The following is a 19,013-nucleotide window of genomic DNA, read 5'->3' on the forward strand; positions in this document are numbered from 1 at the left end:
CAAATGCGTAATGCTACTATGCTAGCAATGCATTTTTGGATAATATGATCACGGATTTTTGTATTTTGGAAATTACTATTCAATAGTTAATTTTTTGCGGAAGTTGGTTATGTTCATTGTTCAGATCACATCTTTAACTTTTTAGTTTTTAGTCAGATTATGAACATTGTTACGTCTTACGTACTAGTAGTGATTATAATATATTACTTTTTAGTTTTTTACTCGTTGTATTATGATAGCCGATATATATAATATAACTGACAATTTATTGTTTAAGTGTATAACCATATTAGTTTAATAGTAAAATGTCTTTATATTAATATATTGTATGGTTTAAATTATTTTTATAAATCTTATTGTTTTGTATAAATTAAGTCATTTCATTTATTAACCAAATACATTTTGAGTCGCGATTTGATGAGTTAATATTATTAATTAAATATATTTAAAAATGATGCCGATTTATATTTAGCAATCTTGAGAAAATATTTAATTGAAACTTTTTAACTTTAATGGTGGTATGTCTAATAGCTATATATAAATCAATGTTCTTATATAGTAATACATTTTACATATAACATATTATATATAATATGCAGGTATACTACAGTCATCTTATCTGGTGTGATATTGATTTGGGTAGTGATAAATTATCAAGAACGTGAACTATAATTGTTTTTAGATATAACTTCTGTAGTAGGGATCACGATTATGGTTAAGATTATAGATTTTCTTATATTTTACTATGGTAGCCGATAGGAATTGAATTTATCAATTTTTTTAGTTATTGAAAACTAAAATTATTTTTAAAAAAACATAAAACTTATGCTTATTATGATAGGTAAGGTAAAGTCTATAATAATTACCGTCTATAAAATCGATTTTATGGATAGAAATTGGATTCAGTATTCATTATCTTGACTATAGGTATCATTCAATATTATTATTTCTTTTGTATATTTGTATTTTAAAATTATAAATAAAACATAAGCTTAATTTGTTTCGCACGAATCTTATGCCTACAATTTGTATACTATCTATTGTTATTGTCTACTAGTATTGTACATATTTTGTAGTTTATACCCATAATAAAGTATTTTACAAAAGATTATTTTAATTGCGCGTTTTGGATCAAATTCTTAACAAAATGTTACCCATATTGTTTGTTTCATCAACCATACATTTTGTTTGGGTTTTGGCACAGCCGCACAGGTAAACATAATTTAGAAAAAGCTATTACAGCACGTTTTAGTCCAGACAGTTCCACAAATGAGCAGTTATAATATTGTGTTATTGCCTTATTGGGCTCCACTGTATAGACTCAAGACTAAATACTGTTTGTTGTATAATAATTACTATTTATACGATATGGATCAATTTATTAGTTTAAATTTGTAGTATCGTCGTCATTCGTCAAACATCGATTTAGGTGCATATGTTTCGCGGTACCTACCTTATACCTATAATAAGCATTTGCGAGAGACCAATAAAAAAACATGTGCGCATAACAAAAATGTTGAGCCCACACAAATCCCAATTTCTAATGTCAAATTTGTTGATCCGGCATCCGCACGCAACAGATCCGTACGGTATTTTATACATTTTGGTTGGCAATAATGTCGTTATTATATTTTTCTCGTGCTGTAAAAAATAACGCGTTTCACAGTTTGATTGAGAGGGGATGATAGTGAGCTAGCGAGCTGCGTGAGAGAATGGGGGGAGCGTGAGTGATATGGAGCGAGAAAGAGGGAAAATAAATAACAAAAATGTGAATAACACTCTGGCCCGAGCGGAGACGACCGAACCGGTCTCCTCCGTGACGGCTTACAGTGCGCAGCCGGTGACGTACACCGAATGTTTCGTATCTTGGCGTTTCCCGCGTGTCTCCCTTTCGCCGTCATCGTCTTGTCCGACCGGACTACTTATTCTTGAGCGCGCGACCGCGTTCGCTGTTCCATTTCGCGTACGGAAAATGCAACGCTCCGACCATAGTCTCCGCCACTGTTGGACGTAACGCCACGACCAGCCACCACACCACGGGACACAGTTGGCCCGTCCTTCCGGCGGGATGGCCCGCGACGTTATCGTGCACGACGTGGATCTGCCGTCGCTGGAGTACGACGACGAAGAGACCGCTTACATGTCCACAGAGACGCCTAGTTTCGACGCGGACGACGCTACGCTGGGCAGCACGTTCGTCATCGTCGACGAGGACGTATCCGATCCGGACGACGACGATGGAGTCGGCGAAGAGGACGACGTCTCTCCGCTGGTGGCCCGGACGGCATCGACCTCGGTCACCGATTCGCGGTCGTCGTCCTCAGCCACTGGCAAGGTCAAGTTCATGGACAAGATCCGAGAACACAAAAGCTACCAGAAGCTGGCGAGGATCGTAAAAAAAAAAGGTCTGCGACCGGTGTTACGCATAATATTGTAAACGTCCACGTCGTTTTTTCTGTTCAACCGGCCCGTCGCGTATTCGCGTTCCATTTTTCCGCGCGTGCTGACGAATAATCGTTAATTATTATTGTTACCTACCTACCTATAATATATGAATGTCTTACCTCGCATTATATTATCGTGTGCAGGTACCGTACCAACGGACATAACTGCGTATAATATTACCTAATAGTTGTGTGGTAATGTAGTTGGCGGGTGTCGTTACATGGTATTTGACGTTTTTCATTCAATTAGATCAAAGTATATAGAAATATAGATATATTGTTCGTATCAACTTATCCGCGTATTACTGTTAATGTAGCTCTACACAATTTTTAGTTCAACAGGCAACAACTTTGTAGATGAGTGACATTGCTCGAGTACTTAATAAGAATCATAGAATATTATTGTTAGGTAAATGATAATTAATAATATTAATTATTATAATATTGAGATAAAGGCGTGTTTACAGTTAACGTGTTTAGCCACTCTCGCGATAGCCAACCCTGCGAAACTATAATATTATAATCATATAGATACTTACTGAACTTCCCAAAAAACTACTCTTTGTCAGTCCGTGGTCATATATATGAAATAGTTCTGACTACTCCGATGAATTGAGTATTTGAGTATATTGTGATTGTTGATAATAATATGTAGGTTTAAATGGCAGGTTATATACTTATATTTTAATATTATGTCCGTAGTTCCGATTTCGTTATCAAATATTTTTTTACGATTAGAAAGAGTACCTATCATTAAAACATCGAGTATTAATTATATAAAATTGAAAAAATATAACGAAGACATTAACGCTTAAATTAATTACTACTCGGTAATCTGGTAATAAAAAATAATTATAATTGGAAATAATTAATTATGATTTTAGATTTAGATTTCTTTATGGACATTGGACAGTATTTTATTCATTATATTTCTTTGTTAATATTAAAATTATTGACGTACTGATATAATATAACTGTCTGTTTGTGTACTGAAAGTCTGGAACGACCATAATTCACAGTGGTTATTGATGGGATAAATAATTTTATAAGAATTTCATATAATATTATATGGTTAAATCTCACTACCATAAAAAATATTCTTTTTTTATCATTGTTCTAACGCAGTTGTATTTTTCTACTAAGTATTGTATGTAAATTATTTTTTGATTTAAATCATTGAAGTAGATAAGTTTTCTGATTAAAAATATGATGCACCTATTGTAGTTTTATGCTTAAATTGCTAAATTTTAGACAATTTCTACATCCGCAACATTTGCCTTATGAGTTACGGCTTACGAGATATTTGTTATGATATTTTCTATAAATTTATAAACTCATCGTCTATGTATTATAAAATTAAAATAATATTTCTATGTTATGTTACAATAATAAAAACAATTTATATTAAATCTAATAGTTTAATCTATTGTATTAGTCAGTAATAGTCACACTGTTTGCTCGTACCTATAAAAATTAATATGAATTTAAACGTTTCAAAAACAATTGTTAGCGACTCTTATCTTATATTATGATTGTTCTTACATACCTCATTTTATTTATCTAATTATAATGATCTAACGATACAAACGTACACGATTTACTTGTTCAGTCACATATTTCTATATTTAGTTACATATAAATTATAAATTATAATAATATGATATAATATAGTGATTAGTCATTAGTGCTGTGTTATTTTAACGCAATTCGATAATTTTTTTAACTCCAGGTCAGACGGAATAATTTGTTTTTTTTTCTTTTTGAAATATTTTTTTATTCAAGTTCATATTTTTCATAAGTCCTGAAATGTTTCACTCCCATAATATAATATGTCTTTGGAAATATCATCGGCTTTTAACTTTTACACGCATATAATTTTAAACGAATTTATTAGGTATAATTTACTAGGAATTAGTACCGATTATAATATCGCCAATTTCCAAATGACTCAAATACATTATATTCATATATTTATCATTTTTCGTGGTTTCTACTATTTTCTTTATCTTTGTTCAACAATATTATTTTCTATTTTATTGATAAACTTTGGTACCTAGCTGCAGTAATAATAGGTATTAAAAGCTATATAGTTTTTTTATAGTTAAAAACTTAAAGTTAACCATTATAGTACGTGGCAACTACGACTGACTTGGTGTTTGTTAAAAAATAGTGTCGTTTTTATCTATTTTATTATGTATCACGTATTCATAGGTCAAATAATTCGAGCAAAATCGAAAATTTGACACTCGTACAACAATTAATGACATACACAGACATTGCAGTTACTGTCTTATTTTCCGTTATGTCTACAGAGTACTGACAATTATTGTTTTAATTTATATTTACTAATTTTTTTGTCGGTTTGTACACGTCTTTGTGCAATGTCGTGTTTGGAAATCATTTAAACAATTGTAAACATTCGCGTGTTTGGTGACCTAACCAATAAGCAATAACAATAACAATAACAATAATGCATGAATTGGTTACAGCTATTATTGTGGATTAATTATTTGTTCCTTATTCGGATGCATCATGCATCGATACATCCATAATTCATCTGCATGTATGCATTTATTAAGTTTCGGACCCGTTGCCAGTACCAGTGTACCACATAGGTCCACGAGTTCTTCATCATATTGATATTGTTATTCGTAGACTTATACTTTGTAGTATCTTAAAAACTATTTAATAAGTGAATAGTATACGTTATGTAATCTCTATGACGTCGTGTATGATGTATGATTGTATGAATGTATGGCGGTATTTAATATTTAGATTTGATTTGATGTATACTACTTATCCGAAAGAAGTTATTGATTAGATACCTACTATTTAAACTGATTGCATATACAAAATAGATAATTCAAGTCTAACACCCATGCATCATTCAATATCATTATTTTTTACTATATCTTCATAGTATTTATACATAATATTGGACTAAAACACGATTTGAATAAATTAGTATCGGACCAACGTATGCCTAATAAACAAATTAAATGCCTCATTATATAATACACCATTTTAGCCTTGGTACATATATATGGCGATTCAAAAAAAACTAAGAATTTATTGCTTCCAAAGTAGATATATTAATACCAAATCACTAGTTGGTGAAACATGTAAATATGATTTACTTAAGGTCATTTAAAAATTAAAGTTGCATGTTTAATGTTTGTACAAAGTATACAATTAAATAGTACCTAGATTTTGAGAAATTTTGCATATATGATTCACCAATCACAATATTATTAATATTTGTGAAGTGACATATAGTTGTCGTACTTTGTAGCTATTTTATTTTTCAAGAATTACCTACAGTTTGTCAGACACTGTTATTGTAAAAATATTGTTTAAAATTGAGCAAATTAATAACTTTTTCATTTTTTAGGTGAAGAACCCCCAGTAATCATGTCACCAGATTCAGGAATTAACGAATTGCAAGGCCTTAGCCTCGAAGAACAGGAAAAGCAGAAAGAAGAATGGCAACAAGAGCTGAACAAGGTGGAAGAAGAAATCAAGACATTACGCGAAGTGCTGGGTTCCAAGGTGAAAGCATCTCAAGAGCTTAGACGTAAGCTCGGTTATACTGTTTGGCAAGAGATTAGTGAAGATGTGTCACAGAGTTTACGAAATGTTAAAGAGTCAAATGTGTGAGTTCAGTTATAAATATTTTCCACCATGTGTGCTGAAGTTTTTTTTTAATTTTGCTAGCTTTTGGTTTATTACTATTATGATTTTATCCTCCATCTTTCTATTATTTTAAATATTATTATTTTTTTATTATTTTTATATTTTTATATAGTTATCAAAATGTAGAGGACAAATTTACCCAATTTGGAAAAGCTGTTGTTGACGCACCAATGTAAGTCTTCTGTACAAAGACATGCATTTCAATTTCCTAACGTTTATTTTATGTATCAGTGTTTGATTAACTGCCAAAATGAAAGTCATCTTCAACACAGCTTCTAAATATTAGTGCGATTCAAATTTGATTATTAATGTAAAATAACAGTTACGATAAAGCATCTAGTAAATTATTACTCCATTTACATTTTTTTTTACAATTTTCTCTGTATCAATAATCCAAATATTAAAAATAAGTAGTTTTTTTAATCTGGATACTACATTATACCCATCCTTTTATATTTACACAAGGGTTACATTTTATTAATTTATAATTTATACCATAGAAAATGTGAGATTTTATGGGATTCCCCCCCCCCCCCCCAAATAATATTAGCACCTCTCCAGGAAAAACTCAATTTCACATTTTTTTTTATACACATGATCTATTTTATATTTTAAATAAACTAATGGAAAATGGGTCGTAATAGTCTCATGCTGCCCCTGAAATCAGAGCTTGTAGGTACTAAATGATGTCAATTATATTTATTAAGATCTCATTACAAGTTAGGTACATGATCTTAATCTTTATATTTACTTTTTAATAGAATACTATATAGTAAATTATAATGAATAATCTGTCCTACATTTTGATTTTTGAGAATCAATTAATACCCATATATTATTTAAATTTTGTAGACTTTTCATATTGTTTTGAATTCTCTTAAATTTAATAAATATTTTGTAGCAACTGGAATAATATTTTATTAGTTTTTAGAAATAACATTCTTACTTAAAATAATATATATATAATAAATTTTTGTTTTTAATTATGTAATTATTATACTTTGAAATTTAAAAATATTTTACTGAACCAAACCTTTGAATCGCACTAATTAATTTTAGTTACCAACGTTAACTAAATTTGTATATTGTAATAATACATGATTTGGCAATGACAATATTATTGTATTTTCTTTACTAGATTCAACTTTTCTTTACCAGAATCGGGCGACATGCGCACCCCAACCAGGAACATGGTTCTAAAACACTGGTATATAAAATCTACGTGTACATTCTTGCATGTACTCTTGAGTTCTATGGAAGAAAATTAATGCTTTGTTTCAGTTCATTATTATGTTGCTTGTAAATGTTCTTATTTGCACTTTTGCTTTATCTTCTAATTAGTTATTTCTATTTTTGTAAAAACACTTAGTTACCAAAATGTAGAAGGCAAGGTTAAGCAGTTTGGATCAGCGGTCACCGAAACGCCTATGTAAGTCTTTGCCTAGTATTAGTAACGCATGAACACACAATATTATGACTTAGAATATTATCTGTTTGAATTTTATTTTATTTTAAACCATTGAATTTATTTTTTTTTGCTAAGGTGTTATGTATACAATATTAAATAAATTGTTATTTTTCAATAATCAAGCCTTAAATTTAAAAACAAAACTAAAGACCATAGATAATATATGTTTTGGTTTTATGAATGTTTGTTCAAAACTTTCAAAATTAAATCAGTTTGTTTTATATTAATCTAATAATTTATTATTATTAAAATGATAAATTAGTTACATTGATAAATATTCAAACTCCTAATCCCAGTGTATTATCCCTATATGTATTATTTACATAATAATTCCTTTTAAAATGTTAAGTTTTTATAAATATTTTTTTTTTTAAGATTATTTATTTTGTATAATTAATTCCAATTTTCCAAACATGGTTGTGTGTGTCAGACTTCTTATCTAATGCTTTGACTGTTCTTTTAACCATCATGACTTTTCTTGATTTTGCCAACTTGTATAACTTACTACAAGCTTTTTTCAGTAATTATTAATAAAGTATGTTGTTTTAATAATGTTTGTCTTTAGTCCCTATAAATATTTCAATATTTTAAAATTAATATGTTGTTAACAGTTATCAAAAAACTGAATCTGTAGTAAAAACAACTGCAGAGAAAGCTACAACAATATTTGGAGGATTTGGTAGTGGTCTCACAACCAAACTTGGCCAAATTAAGAACTCCGAATCATTCCGTTCTTTTGAAGAAAAAGTGGGTTCAGCTTTGGAAAATGTTAAGGTATTAATTATAAACAACATAAAATAATATAAACTGAAATGTATTAAATTTTTCTGTATACACATTTTTAGACAAAAGTTGCATCTCGATCCAACTCTATGCAGAACTTTGATGAGATATTGGAGGAAGAAACTCGTTTGGCAAATGAAGAAAAACGTTCTCGAGAAGAGCGTGAGGCAGCAACAAAATAAATTTTTGCTATCATAAATCATCTCTCTTGTACTTTGACATTTATCATAATCGTGCAATCTTGGTCACTTAAGTACAGAATTTACCTTAACTTAGGCACTACAAATTCAATTTCTCACAATTATTTTTCTCCTGAATTTAGTGTTGAATGAAATGTATTTTATTATTATATAAAACATTTTTTTCCATAATGTTAATCTTTGATTTGTAATTTTTAATAGTTATTAATCTTATTTATATAAATATAATATATATATATTTTTTTTTTGTAAAAATAAACTTATGAGCGCTTTAATTCTGAAATAATAATTAAATTTGTGCCTATACAACGATACTGTACACCATACACTTATTTTAAAAATATTCCAATTATTGTAATTAAATTAGATATTTTTTTAGTTAAGTATTTATACAAATTAAACTAAATTAATTATTATGTATACAAAAAAGCATTAATCTATTAAATAGTTACTTCTACTTACTAGGAAAATGATAATAAATTCTTGGACAAATTAAATATGATTTCATTGGTTGGCACTAACATGTTCATTTTGTACCAATGTTGATTCAGACAAGTGCATATCAACATTATTTTCAATAGTTAAAACTTAAACCTTTTTATCCAGCGTATCGTGTTTTAAGGAGCAATATTTTGGCAATTCACATGACATAAACATTTGGGCTATTATATGTGTGAGTAATAAATTAACATTAGTGGGTGTTTGTGAAAATTGCTTTAATGCCGCGTTTAAGGCAACTCTCGCACACGCACCACTCACATGTTAATACTTTGCAAAAAATGAAAATATTTTTGTTTGCATCACTATAAAAACTACGGTAGTAAATTAAATATACTTCCAGAAGTTTGATTGTAATTCCTCGAAAAAATTGTTGAATTTATAAGCTTTAAAATTATGCTCTTTAGTCTTTAGGAATCACTTTTTTGATTTAAAATCAGATGTGCCCCAAATAATACAAATGCAAATCAAAAAATGGGATTTTTAAATAAAAATCTTAATTTTAAGGTTTTTTGAAATTGAAAATCAATTTCCTAAAAAGCCTGGATATTTTGTCAGAGTTCATAAATGTTTAAAAAATCAAGATTGGACATTCTGAATTATGTGTAATTTACCACCGCTTATTGGTCTAAAGCGTATGCAAAATACGTGTGCTGCGATACTCTTAAATAAATTGATTTAAAATCAAAATTAAAGGTAGTAAGACATTATCTGTGATTATCTATCTATATATATATACAAATGGATCCTATTTTCCTTGGTCATGGCATCATGCGTGAATAGCTGGACCGATTTAGCTAATTATTTTTTTGTTATGTTCGTAATTGTCTGGACATAACCTTTCATATGAAAGAAAATTTTAGGAAAATCCACTGTAAAAGTAGAAAATTTGGTTGATAAAAATACAACAGTGGCGCCATATGTTAAAATCAACTAAATAATAAAAAATTTAGTTTATTGTTGCAGATTAAAATAATAATAGTGTATTATATATTGGTTGCTATTGGTTAATCGGGAATGTTTGTTAATTTGTATTATTTTTTTAAATCTATCAATCTATATATAAAAATGAATGTTTATGTGGTATGTTCTTTATGCATTCCTAAATGGCTCCATGGACTGATTGCGATGAAATTTGGTACACAGATAGATTATACCTCTGGGAAGAAAGTAGGCTAATTTAAAAAGGGTAAATTCCAACCCGGGGAAGTGCTCATTCAGGGATTATGAAATTTACTATTTACATTTTTGTTTGTAAATGGTTGCTATTGGTTTTAATAATAATAATTATTATTAAAGCGATAAACCTGTTGGTGCAGTGGCACTTCTATGTATTTTAGTACACATGTCTCAAGTTCAAACCACGGTTTAGTTGGACCAAATTTTTTCGTTGTTTTTTTTCTTATAATATTATATAATATGTTGGCTAATCTTTGGTTTAAGTGTTTAAAAAGAATTTGAAATACTTATTTCGGAATACTATTTTTCATAAGTATTCGAGTATTTTACTCAAGTCTGAAGTTTGATAGTAAATTTGCTCCAATATTAAAGGTAAAACAAAAATTTGGTTCTCCTCAACGCAAATTGACTATGTTTGTACGTTTGGAGAAATGGAGAAAACCATGTTGGTGTGCTTATCAAGACAATAATCTAAAAATCAGAAACCATGTAGAACAAATTGAAAACGTCATTAAAATATATATATATATTTGTATAAAATATTTTAAATACATAATGTGTATAGTGACAATGTGTCAATGTATATAACTATATACCTAAGTATTATAGTAGTATATAATATATTATATTATTACCTCATATCAGTATAATATGTATAAAAACTAAAAAAGACTAATATATAAAAATAAGAATTGGTGAACTATGTAAATTTTATTTTAGTTTTCTAATCATTCTTTAAATCATGAAATATTGAAAAATCTATACCTGTTTTTCGAGGACGTCACACACATGCATGTATAAGGCGGCTACTCAACATGAGTATAGCAATTTTATTGCCTAAATTTTCGCTCCAAATAATTATTTAAATGAATATAATTTTTTTCTATTGTGTTAGCCTCGACACCCTAAGACACATTTCACACACACCGGCGACCGGGTTTAACTTCAAACAAACCAGCGCCGCGAGGGTAAATCCACTGGACCGGCCCGGCGCGTGTGAAATGGGTCTATTAGGCTTAACTGTAAAACATGTTGCTGTTGGACATCGCGGGGGCGACTGCGACGGGATGGTCGAAGTGCTCGATCACGGCGGGAACGGGCTGGATAAACGACGACTGGCACACGGCGCACTCGCACGGCCTGTCGCCGGCGTACTGAGGTATCCTGTGAATATCCGGGGCCACGGCGTACTGAGGTCTACTTCGGCTCGTGTCGAGCGCGTTCACGTCTCCGAATGGTGGCTTGTTCGCCGCGTGGTGGGCGGCCCGATGGGCCACTAGACCCGACGATTGCGTGAACGACTTGCCGCACTCGTCGCAGTGGAACGGTTTTTCACCCGTGTGCGTCCGGTTGTGCGTGTTCAACGTCGACTGACTGGCGAAGGACTTGTGGCACGCGCCGCACTTGAACGGTTTGTCTCGGGGCGGCGCGGACCGGCACTTGTCCGTTGTCGTCGGCGCGGCCCGGCCGGTCCCGTCGGCCGAGTGGTGGTTTCTCTTATGCAGCACCAGCACGTACGACTGGGTGAACGACTGATGGCAAATGTCGCACACGAACGGCCGTTCGCCCGTGTGCGTCCTCCGGTGCCGGACCATGTCGTTGCGCTTAACGAACGCCTTCTGGCAAAAATCGCACTTGTGCGGCTTCTCGCCGGTGTGCGCGCGCCGCTTGTGCGTCTTCATGCTGCTCAGCAACGCGAAAGTCATGTCACACACGTCACAACTGTACGGCTTCTCGCCAGTGTGCGTGCGCCGATGCGTGGTCAACGTGCCCAACTGCAAAAACGTCTTCTGGCATATGTCACACTCGAAAAGCTTCTCGCCGGTGTGCACCTTTTGATGTTCCTTCAGATTGCACGAGTCGATGAACGACTTGTCGCACGTGTCGCATTTGAACGGCTTCTCCCTGGTGTGTGTTCGGCGGTGCACTTTCAGTTTGTACGAGTCGTTAAACGGCCGTTGGCAAATATCGCATTCTAATCGTTGACGTTCACCACGTTTCTTTTTCTGCTTGACCACGTCATCGCCTTTTAACGTGGACGTATTCTTCGCTTTGACCGTCAAAGATCTGTGCACTTCCCTAATGTGTTTTAATAACATAAAACTCTCGTCATAAGCTTCTTTACACTTGGCGCACTTGAACTTTTGCGGCAACATGATTAAGTCTATTTTCTCATTATGGCCGTTGGGCGCGGTTTGTATGGGTAAGTGGATTGCAGTATTTTGTATGAGTGGTTCTTCGGTAGGCAGTTCATTTGTGACAAGAGATATATCAGGTTCGCTAGGATACCAGCTCGACCAATTGTCAGTGTAGTCGTCTGCCTCCGAAGTATTTGGCAATTCGTATTGATTTGTTGTCCTTGGTACAGTGGCTAATGGTACAGTCGTTAGATGTTCGATTGTATTAATTGGTTGGTGGTGGTTCCAATGGGTTCGCTTATGAACTATTAAACTGGAGGATTGGGTATATGCTTTGGGACAAAGATCACATTGGTAAGGTTTCTCCCCAGTGTGAGTGCGTCGGTGAGATACTAGTATCGATGAATAAGCAAATGCCTTGTGACAATAGTCACACTGAAATGGTTTTTCTCCCGTGTGTATTCGTTTGTGTCTAGCTAGTACTGACAAACCCGTAAAAGTCTTGTTACAAATTTCACACTGAAATTGATCTAGTCCATTATGTTTGGCTGCATGTCTAGTCATTCCATTTACACTAGCAAACGACTTGAAACAAATATGGCATTTAAAAGGCTTATCAGTGTTACTCATTCGCTTTTCTTTTGCACCGTTTGTAAATGGTTTGGTCCATTGCGGTACACCATCATGTGTACCCTTGTGACGTTCTAAACTAGCTTTTTTGGCAAATGCTTTTTGGCATATTTCACATACATATGGTTTGTAACCGGAATGTAATATTTTATGTTTCCGTAAACTGTTTGCCAGCGTAAACAACTTATGGCAAATATCACATTTATATGGTCTTTCTTGAGTGTGAGTTTTTTTATGGTCTGCCAGATTAGAAGAGTGAGCAAACGTTTTTTGACATAAATCACAATGAAAAGGTTTTACACCGGTATGAATTCTTTTATGTATATTTAGCTTCGACTTTTGAGCAAATGCTTTTGGGCATAAATCACATTTGAAAGGCCTTTCTCCTGTATGCATTCTTTTATGCACAATCAAGGTACTAGATAGAGAAAATGATTTTTGACATATATAGCATTTAAATGGTTTTTCACGGGTATGTGTCCGCTGGTGTTCAATCAGTTTATGCCTGGATGAATAAGGAAAAGTCTTGTGACATACATCACAATCTAACCACCGACCTTCGGGTCTTTTGATAGGTACAACAGTATTGTCTGATGAAATACTTAGACTGTTTATTGTATTCATACCACCAATGTTTTCTCTCCCATTATACACAGGCTGAATAAATGGTACCGGAAGTTCAATAGTACTTTGAATTGAATCTTCTTTAGTATTATTAGGATCCGTTTCACTTTGAAACCAATTTGACCAACTGTAACTAAAATCTCCAACTGATGGTGTTTGAACACTAGTGTCCCATAAACCTGTTGTAGACGTTGTAGGTATTTCTGAAAAAATATTTTTCTGCAAAGTGTTTTGAGAATTTGAAATCTGTTGTACATTTAGGACATGTAGAGGCATATGAGGTATTTCTCCTGTATGAGTTCGCTTATGTGCTATTAAGCTGGCCGAATTAGTAAATGATCGTTCGCATGTATCACATGCAAATGGTCTTTCACCTGTGTGGTTTCTTTTGTGTATGATCAATCCAGACGACTGTGTAAAAGATTTATCACACATATCACAATGAAACGGTTTTACACCTGTATGAGTTCGCAAATGACGCTCCAAGTCACCACTCTTTACAAATGCTTTTGAACAAAAAATACATTTGTGAGGTTTTTCGCCTGTATGGGCTCTTTTGTGTGAATTTAAACTGCTTGATAAGGAAAACGTTTTTTGACATACATCACATTTATAGGGCTGTTCACCTGTATGTGTACGTATATGTGCCACTAACGTTCCAGATGTAGCAAAACATTTTTGACAAAATTCGCATTTAAATGGTTTTTCTCCAGAATGAGTTCTTTTATGATTTATTAAAATATGTGAATGAGAAAAAGCCTTTTGACAAATGTCACATCTATAAGGTTTTATGCCAGTATGAGTTTTTACATGACTTTTCAAACTGTAAGAATTAGAAAAACCTTTAAAGCAAGTTTCACAACGAAATGGTTTCACTCCACTATGTGTCTGAATATGTTGAATCAATTTTGTCTTGTTTGTAAAAGACTTTGAACACAGTTCACACTGGTGATATTTATATTTAAAATAAGATTCATTTTTTGACAAACCTGGTAGTTTCTTAATAATAGGAACTACTTTATCTGTAACTATACATTTCTCCCCACAGTAAGATAATTTTAGATGTTTTTCTATTTGTGTTCGTTTGTAGTATACAGCCTTACATTTATAACATATATATTCTACTGGGAAAATAGTTTCTACTTCAACTTTATCCATTTCAATATGCCTGGACTCAATTGGATTTTGAAACAATTCATTTTGAACCACTGATGTTTTTGCAAAGTGCTCTGTCATTTTGTTTGTAAGTATTACTTATTTTGACCACCAATTTAATCCTCTTCATTTAAATAGCTAAAATAATAAAAACCATTATAAATTATTGATATTTAATTTTTATACTATACAGTATAGTGTGATAAAATTATATTATCATTATACTTAAAACCTACGGTAATAAAACACCACATTCGGTAGCTAAATAAAAAGAACTTAAATATACGTGTGTAGCGTGTGCATGTAGGTATCAGGCTGTGCTTCTGTATTGTCCGGCTACATGTCTGGATTGGTTAAGCTCAATCTGGGTCACTGTATAATGACTAATTACACAGCAGTGATGGGGAGAATAATTTAATTTAAAAATAATTATACCACTGAATAAATTAAACTATTATAATATTACAATAAAATATAATAATAGTTTAATCTATTCTATTAAATTACTGACATTCAAAACTCCGAACGCTATATTAATAGTGTTTATATAGTGATTCAATAACCAATAGGTACCACAGAAAACTAAAATATAAAAATAAGTTTATTAAAAAAAGATTATGTCTTTAGTACATATTAGTACATTTATTTAGTACATATTGAAGTATTTAATTTGTGTACACCCATTTTGGTGACCTATAATGTAGACTATAATACAGTTAACTCTCGATTATCTGTGGTTTTCTGCGGTACTATGTACAGCACTAAAAACAGTTTGTAAGTACAATATAATGTTATGTTGTTGCCAAAAAATAAATGTAAATGTTTAAATAAAAATGAGTAATTTTCTTTAAATACTAAACAATATTAGTATATTACATACATAGTATAATTTTTTTAATAATAAAATAGAACTATTTTTGATTAAATTTGCTTATTTGTGGTTGCCATGTCAGTGTGTCACCCTATCTGTGGATAATCGAAAGTATACTGTGTTAGACTATAATATATATTGTTGAAAGCATTAAAAAGCTTGAGAACTCAGGTTTGCAACTCATAGATGCTTTAAAAATGTTTAAACAAGTCACAAATTCTATTAATAATATTTCTGAAAATGAAAATAGTGTATTAATTAAAAAAAAATGTTCTAAAATTATTAATAAAAATTGCAAATTTTAAAAGAAATTTTTAAAATACACCAAGGTAAGAATGTTGATTTCAAGAGTTTTTCTATCCAATATATTTCCCCAGATATGTTGTCAAGTTTTAAATATGATGTGGAACAAACTTTTTCTGCTTACAAACACATTGTTACAAACCGTTGTTATAATTTATTTGAGATTAATATGGAAAATTATTATCAATACTTATTGTTTTTCCAATAATGACTAAATTGTATATTTTTTAATCACAATCAAAAAATATATTGTACAATAAAATATTGTAGTTTATTTCTATAATAATTTGTTCATCATTAATGTTTTGATTTTATAACTTTACAATAAACATAAATAGCTTTAATATTCAAAAATTTTGAATTTTGTGCTTTTGAAGTGCATATTTTAAAATTTTAAATGCATATAAATCCGGTCTTTAGTTATTATTCATTATTGGGTCGTTAAAAATGTTTATTGTAACTGACCTGAAACCCTGGACACATCTATATTGTATATAAAATTTAGTAATGGGCTTATACTATTTATCAAAGATATAAAAAAAAACACATGAAATATTGTTAGTAACCTAAGAATATTTACTTTAATTAGTTATTCTTAATTAATAATAAATAGTACGTTATAATCCGTGCTTGAATCGGAAAAAATTAGAAGGGGGATGCAAAACTGAGCAAATATCTACTCCGTAAGTCCGTAGCCTGTTTATCTTTTGAAATTTAAATACCAATTAGATTTAAAAATATTATAAATAAATGGCTTTTGATTTCTAATTTTGTTAATGGTACAAATAAAATTAATTATGAGTACCTAGGTTTATGAAAATATATTTATTCTTCTTTTGACATTCAAATAATAGGTACCTAATCATTTCAATAATCCAACATACTTTTAGTACTAGAACCAGAAATACGAGTAATATTACAATTTAATATAAATTAAATATTACAAGTTAGAATTGTGATTATGTATAATATATTTTAAATATAATAAAAAAACTATTAAAAATATTTACTTGAATCTGATAGCCGATAGATTTTACCGGGAAACCATTCTAATATTTTGGAGGACAGTATCAGTGGCCAAAAAAAAGTAATACTAAACATTTTATTATTTTTGTTTAGAAAAAAACAAACAAAGTACTATATTATTCAACAATAAATCAATAAATATTTTTGTAAAACATTAAAAACAAAAAATAAAACATTTTTATTCACAGTTAATAATAATATTATCATTAATAATAAATTATACCTTATCAACAAGTTTGTTTTCGTTAGAGATAAGCCGATAGTGGCCACTGATAAATACTGATAAATACGGTATATGGTATCACTTGGTACCCATATAAGCAAATTTTAAAAGTATTGACCGGGAATAATTGGCCACGGTGATGGCCAATTATTAGTATAATAAACTTATAATATAATGTTATCTTTACTTTTATAACATTACATTATACTGTGAAAAAATATACTCCAGACTATAATAAGGCTAACGGTTAGGGTTAACGCTAACTGGCTGATAACAGATTTTATTACCGGCAGAATTCCGACGGTTAATTTTAACGTTAACTTTAACCGGAGATGATAAGAACGGCCTAAGGGCACTGAGTGGAGCGATAAATGTATTGGTTTTAGTATTTTACAATGGTCTGTCATCAGAGTAATTATTAGGGGGGGACATTTTATATTGTAGACATAATATAATATACAAAATTCAAGACTCTGTCATCACCTTTTGAGTTTTGGAACAGTAAAAATGCTACAATTCTCTTCAACATCCTCTTTTCTGGAAGGAAAGTGAATCTTGTTGGTACTTTGGCTAGTTTTTGACAAATTCAATTTTAACTTTTTCTATATTCTGGTATAACCCAATTTTAAAAACATTTTAAACGATTTTAAGCTATTTATAGGCATTTTAAGTAGTACCTATATAGTAGATTAGTAATTGTATGTTCAGTATATAAGTCTATTAATAATTTAATAAAGGAATAAGCTAATGTTTTTACAATGATATTTATTTTTTTTTTATCCTGTAAACAAAAATGTCTACCAGAAGGAGTGCTCTGATTTCAACATAATATAGTATCCTCTCTTTTAGAAAAATGGATCAAGAATCAAGATGATACTTTAAAGAGTTCATTTTTCGATTTTCTCAATAGTTTTTTTCACGCTACGGGAATAACCACCAACATTTATTTTTTTAACCTATTTTTTTTAACGCTTGTCTATCACCATAGAAACGAATAAAATTTAAAAATTACCTAATTCCCACTAGGTATATACAATTAATTGTTAATAATTAATACATATGTATTTATTTATGATTCATAAATTTTCTCTCGTCCACTCAGAATCGTTTTTTATCAAATCCAATCATTGCAATTTGCGGTAAAATCTAATTCTGTTTTTGTCTTTATTATAATTTTATTTGTGTCTGTCATCACCTTTTAGGGCAGTAAAAATTGTTATATTACTTTTCTTTCTTAATCTTTCTACTTTTTTAGTTAGACTTTAAATAAAATAAAAATTTGAATTATAAATGCTTATCGTGTTTATAATAATTACCTATTAAACTGTTGCTCAAATAAACAATACATTGTGTATTTCCGTGACTAAAATGTTGCGAATATTTTCGAATGTAAATGAGCGACGATTGTTAATACATTTTGCATTATAATAGTTATTCAACGTAGGTAATAAAAAAAATCCATTAACACGGTAATTATTAGTGTGCGGTAATAATATGTAAAATCACGTATTCACGTAGGCAAGTAATTACAATATACATTTACCATAAACGTGTCAGAACAGCGTTTTGCTTTGTTGTAGTTTGATGTAGCCCATAGTGTTGGCGACGTACTGGCGTATAAACCTGGGCAATAGCCAATAGGATATTTTAATTTGTAGCGATTATTATACAGACATAATATTAGTTATTACTTATTAGGTATATAAAATATTATAAATTGTAATGTTTGATTTAACGCTCAATGTTGTATCTACTATTGTAGTACTTACTGTCTACTG

The 19,013-nt window shown here is 30.9% G+C and overlaps 2 protein-coding genes across 8 annotated transcripts; one reads left to right on the plus strand and one right to left on the minus strand.

Annotated features, from left to right (window-relative positions):
* The first annotated feature begins 1,758 nt into the window (after positions 1-1,758).
* Positions 1,759-8,898, plus strand: LOC132942877 (tumor protein D52). Of its 7 annotated transcripts, XM_061011562.1 has the most exons (7): positions 1,759-2,405; positions 5,836-6,097; positions 6,250-6,309; positions 7,276-7,344; positions 7,507-7,566; positions 8,217-8,379; positions 8,451-8,898. In XM_061011562.1, exons 1-7 carry the CDS (start codon positions 2,069-2,071, stop codon positions 8,568-8,570), a joined length of 1,071 nt encoding a protein of 356 aa, XP_060867545.1. In that variant the 5' UTR covers positions 1,759-2,068; the 3' UTR covers positions 8,571-8,898. The 7 variants fall into 7 exon arrangements, with proteins under 7 accessions (XP_060867545.1, XP_060867547.1, XP_060867549.1 ...); XM_061011564.1 differs by lacking the exon at positions 6,250-6,309; XM_061011563.1 differs by lacking the exon at positions 7,507-7,566 and having other exon boundaries at positions 1,760-2,405.
* A 1,878-nt stretch (positions 8,899-10,776) lies between these two features.
* Positions 10,777-17,209, minus strand: LOC132942475 (zinc finger protein 91-like). Its single transcript, XM_061010890.1, has 2 exons — positions 16,997-17,209; positions 10,777-14,950 (listed from the first exon to the last, which is right to left on the minus strand). The coding sequence occupies exon 2, from the start codon at positions 14,891-14,893 to the stop codon at positions 11,282-11,284; it is 3,612 nt and encodes a 1,203-aa protein (XP_060866873.1). The 5' UTR covers positions 14,894-14,950; positions 16,997-17,209; the 3' UTR covers positions 10,777-11,281.
* Positions 17,210-19,013: the final 1,804 nt, after the last annotated feature.

Source organism: Metopolophium dirhodum, chromosome 4 (assembly GCF_019925205.1).
Source record: "Metopolophium dirhodum isolate CAU chromosome 4, ASM1992520v1, whole genome shotgun sequence".
NCBI classification, from domain to species: Eukaryota; Metazoa; Arthropoda; class Insecta; order Hemiptera; family Aphididae; genus Metopolophium; species Metopolophium dirhodum.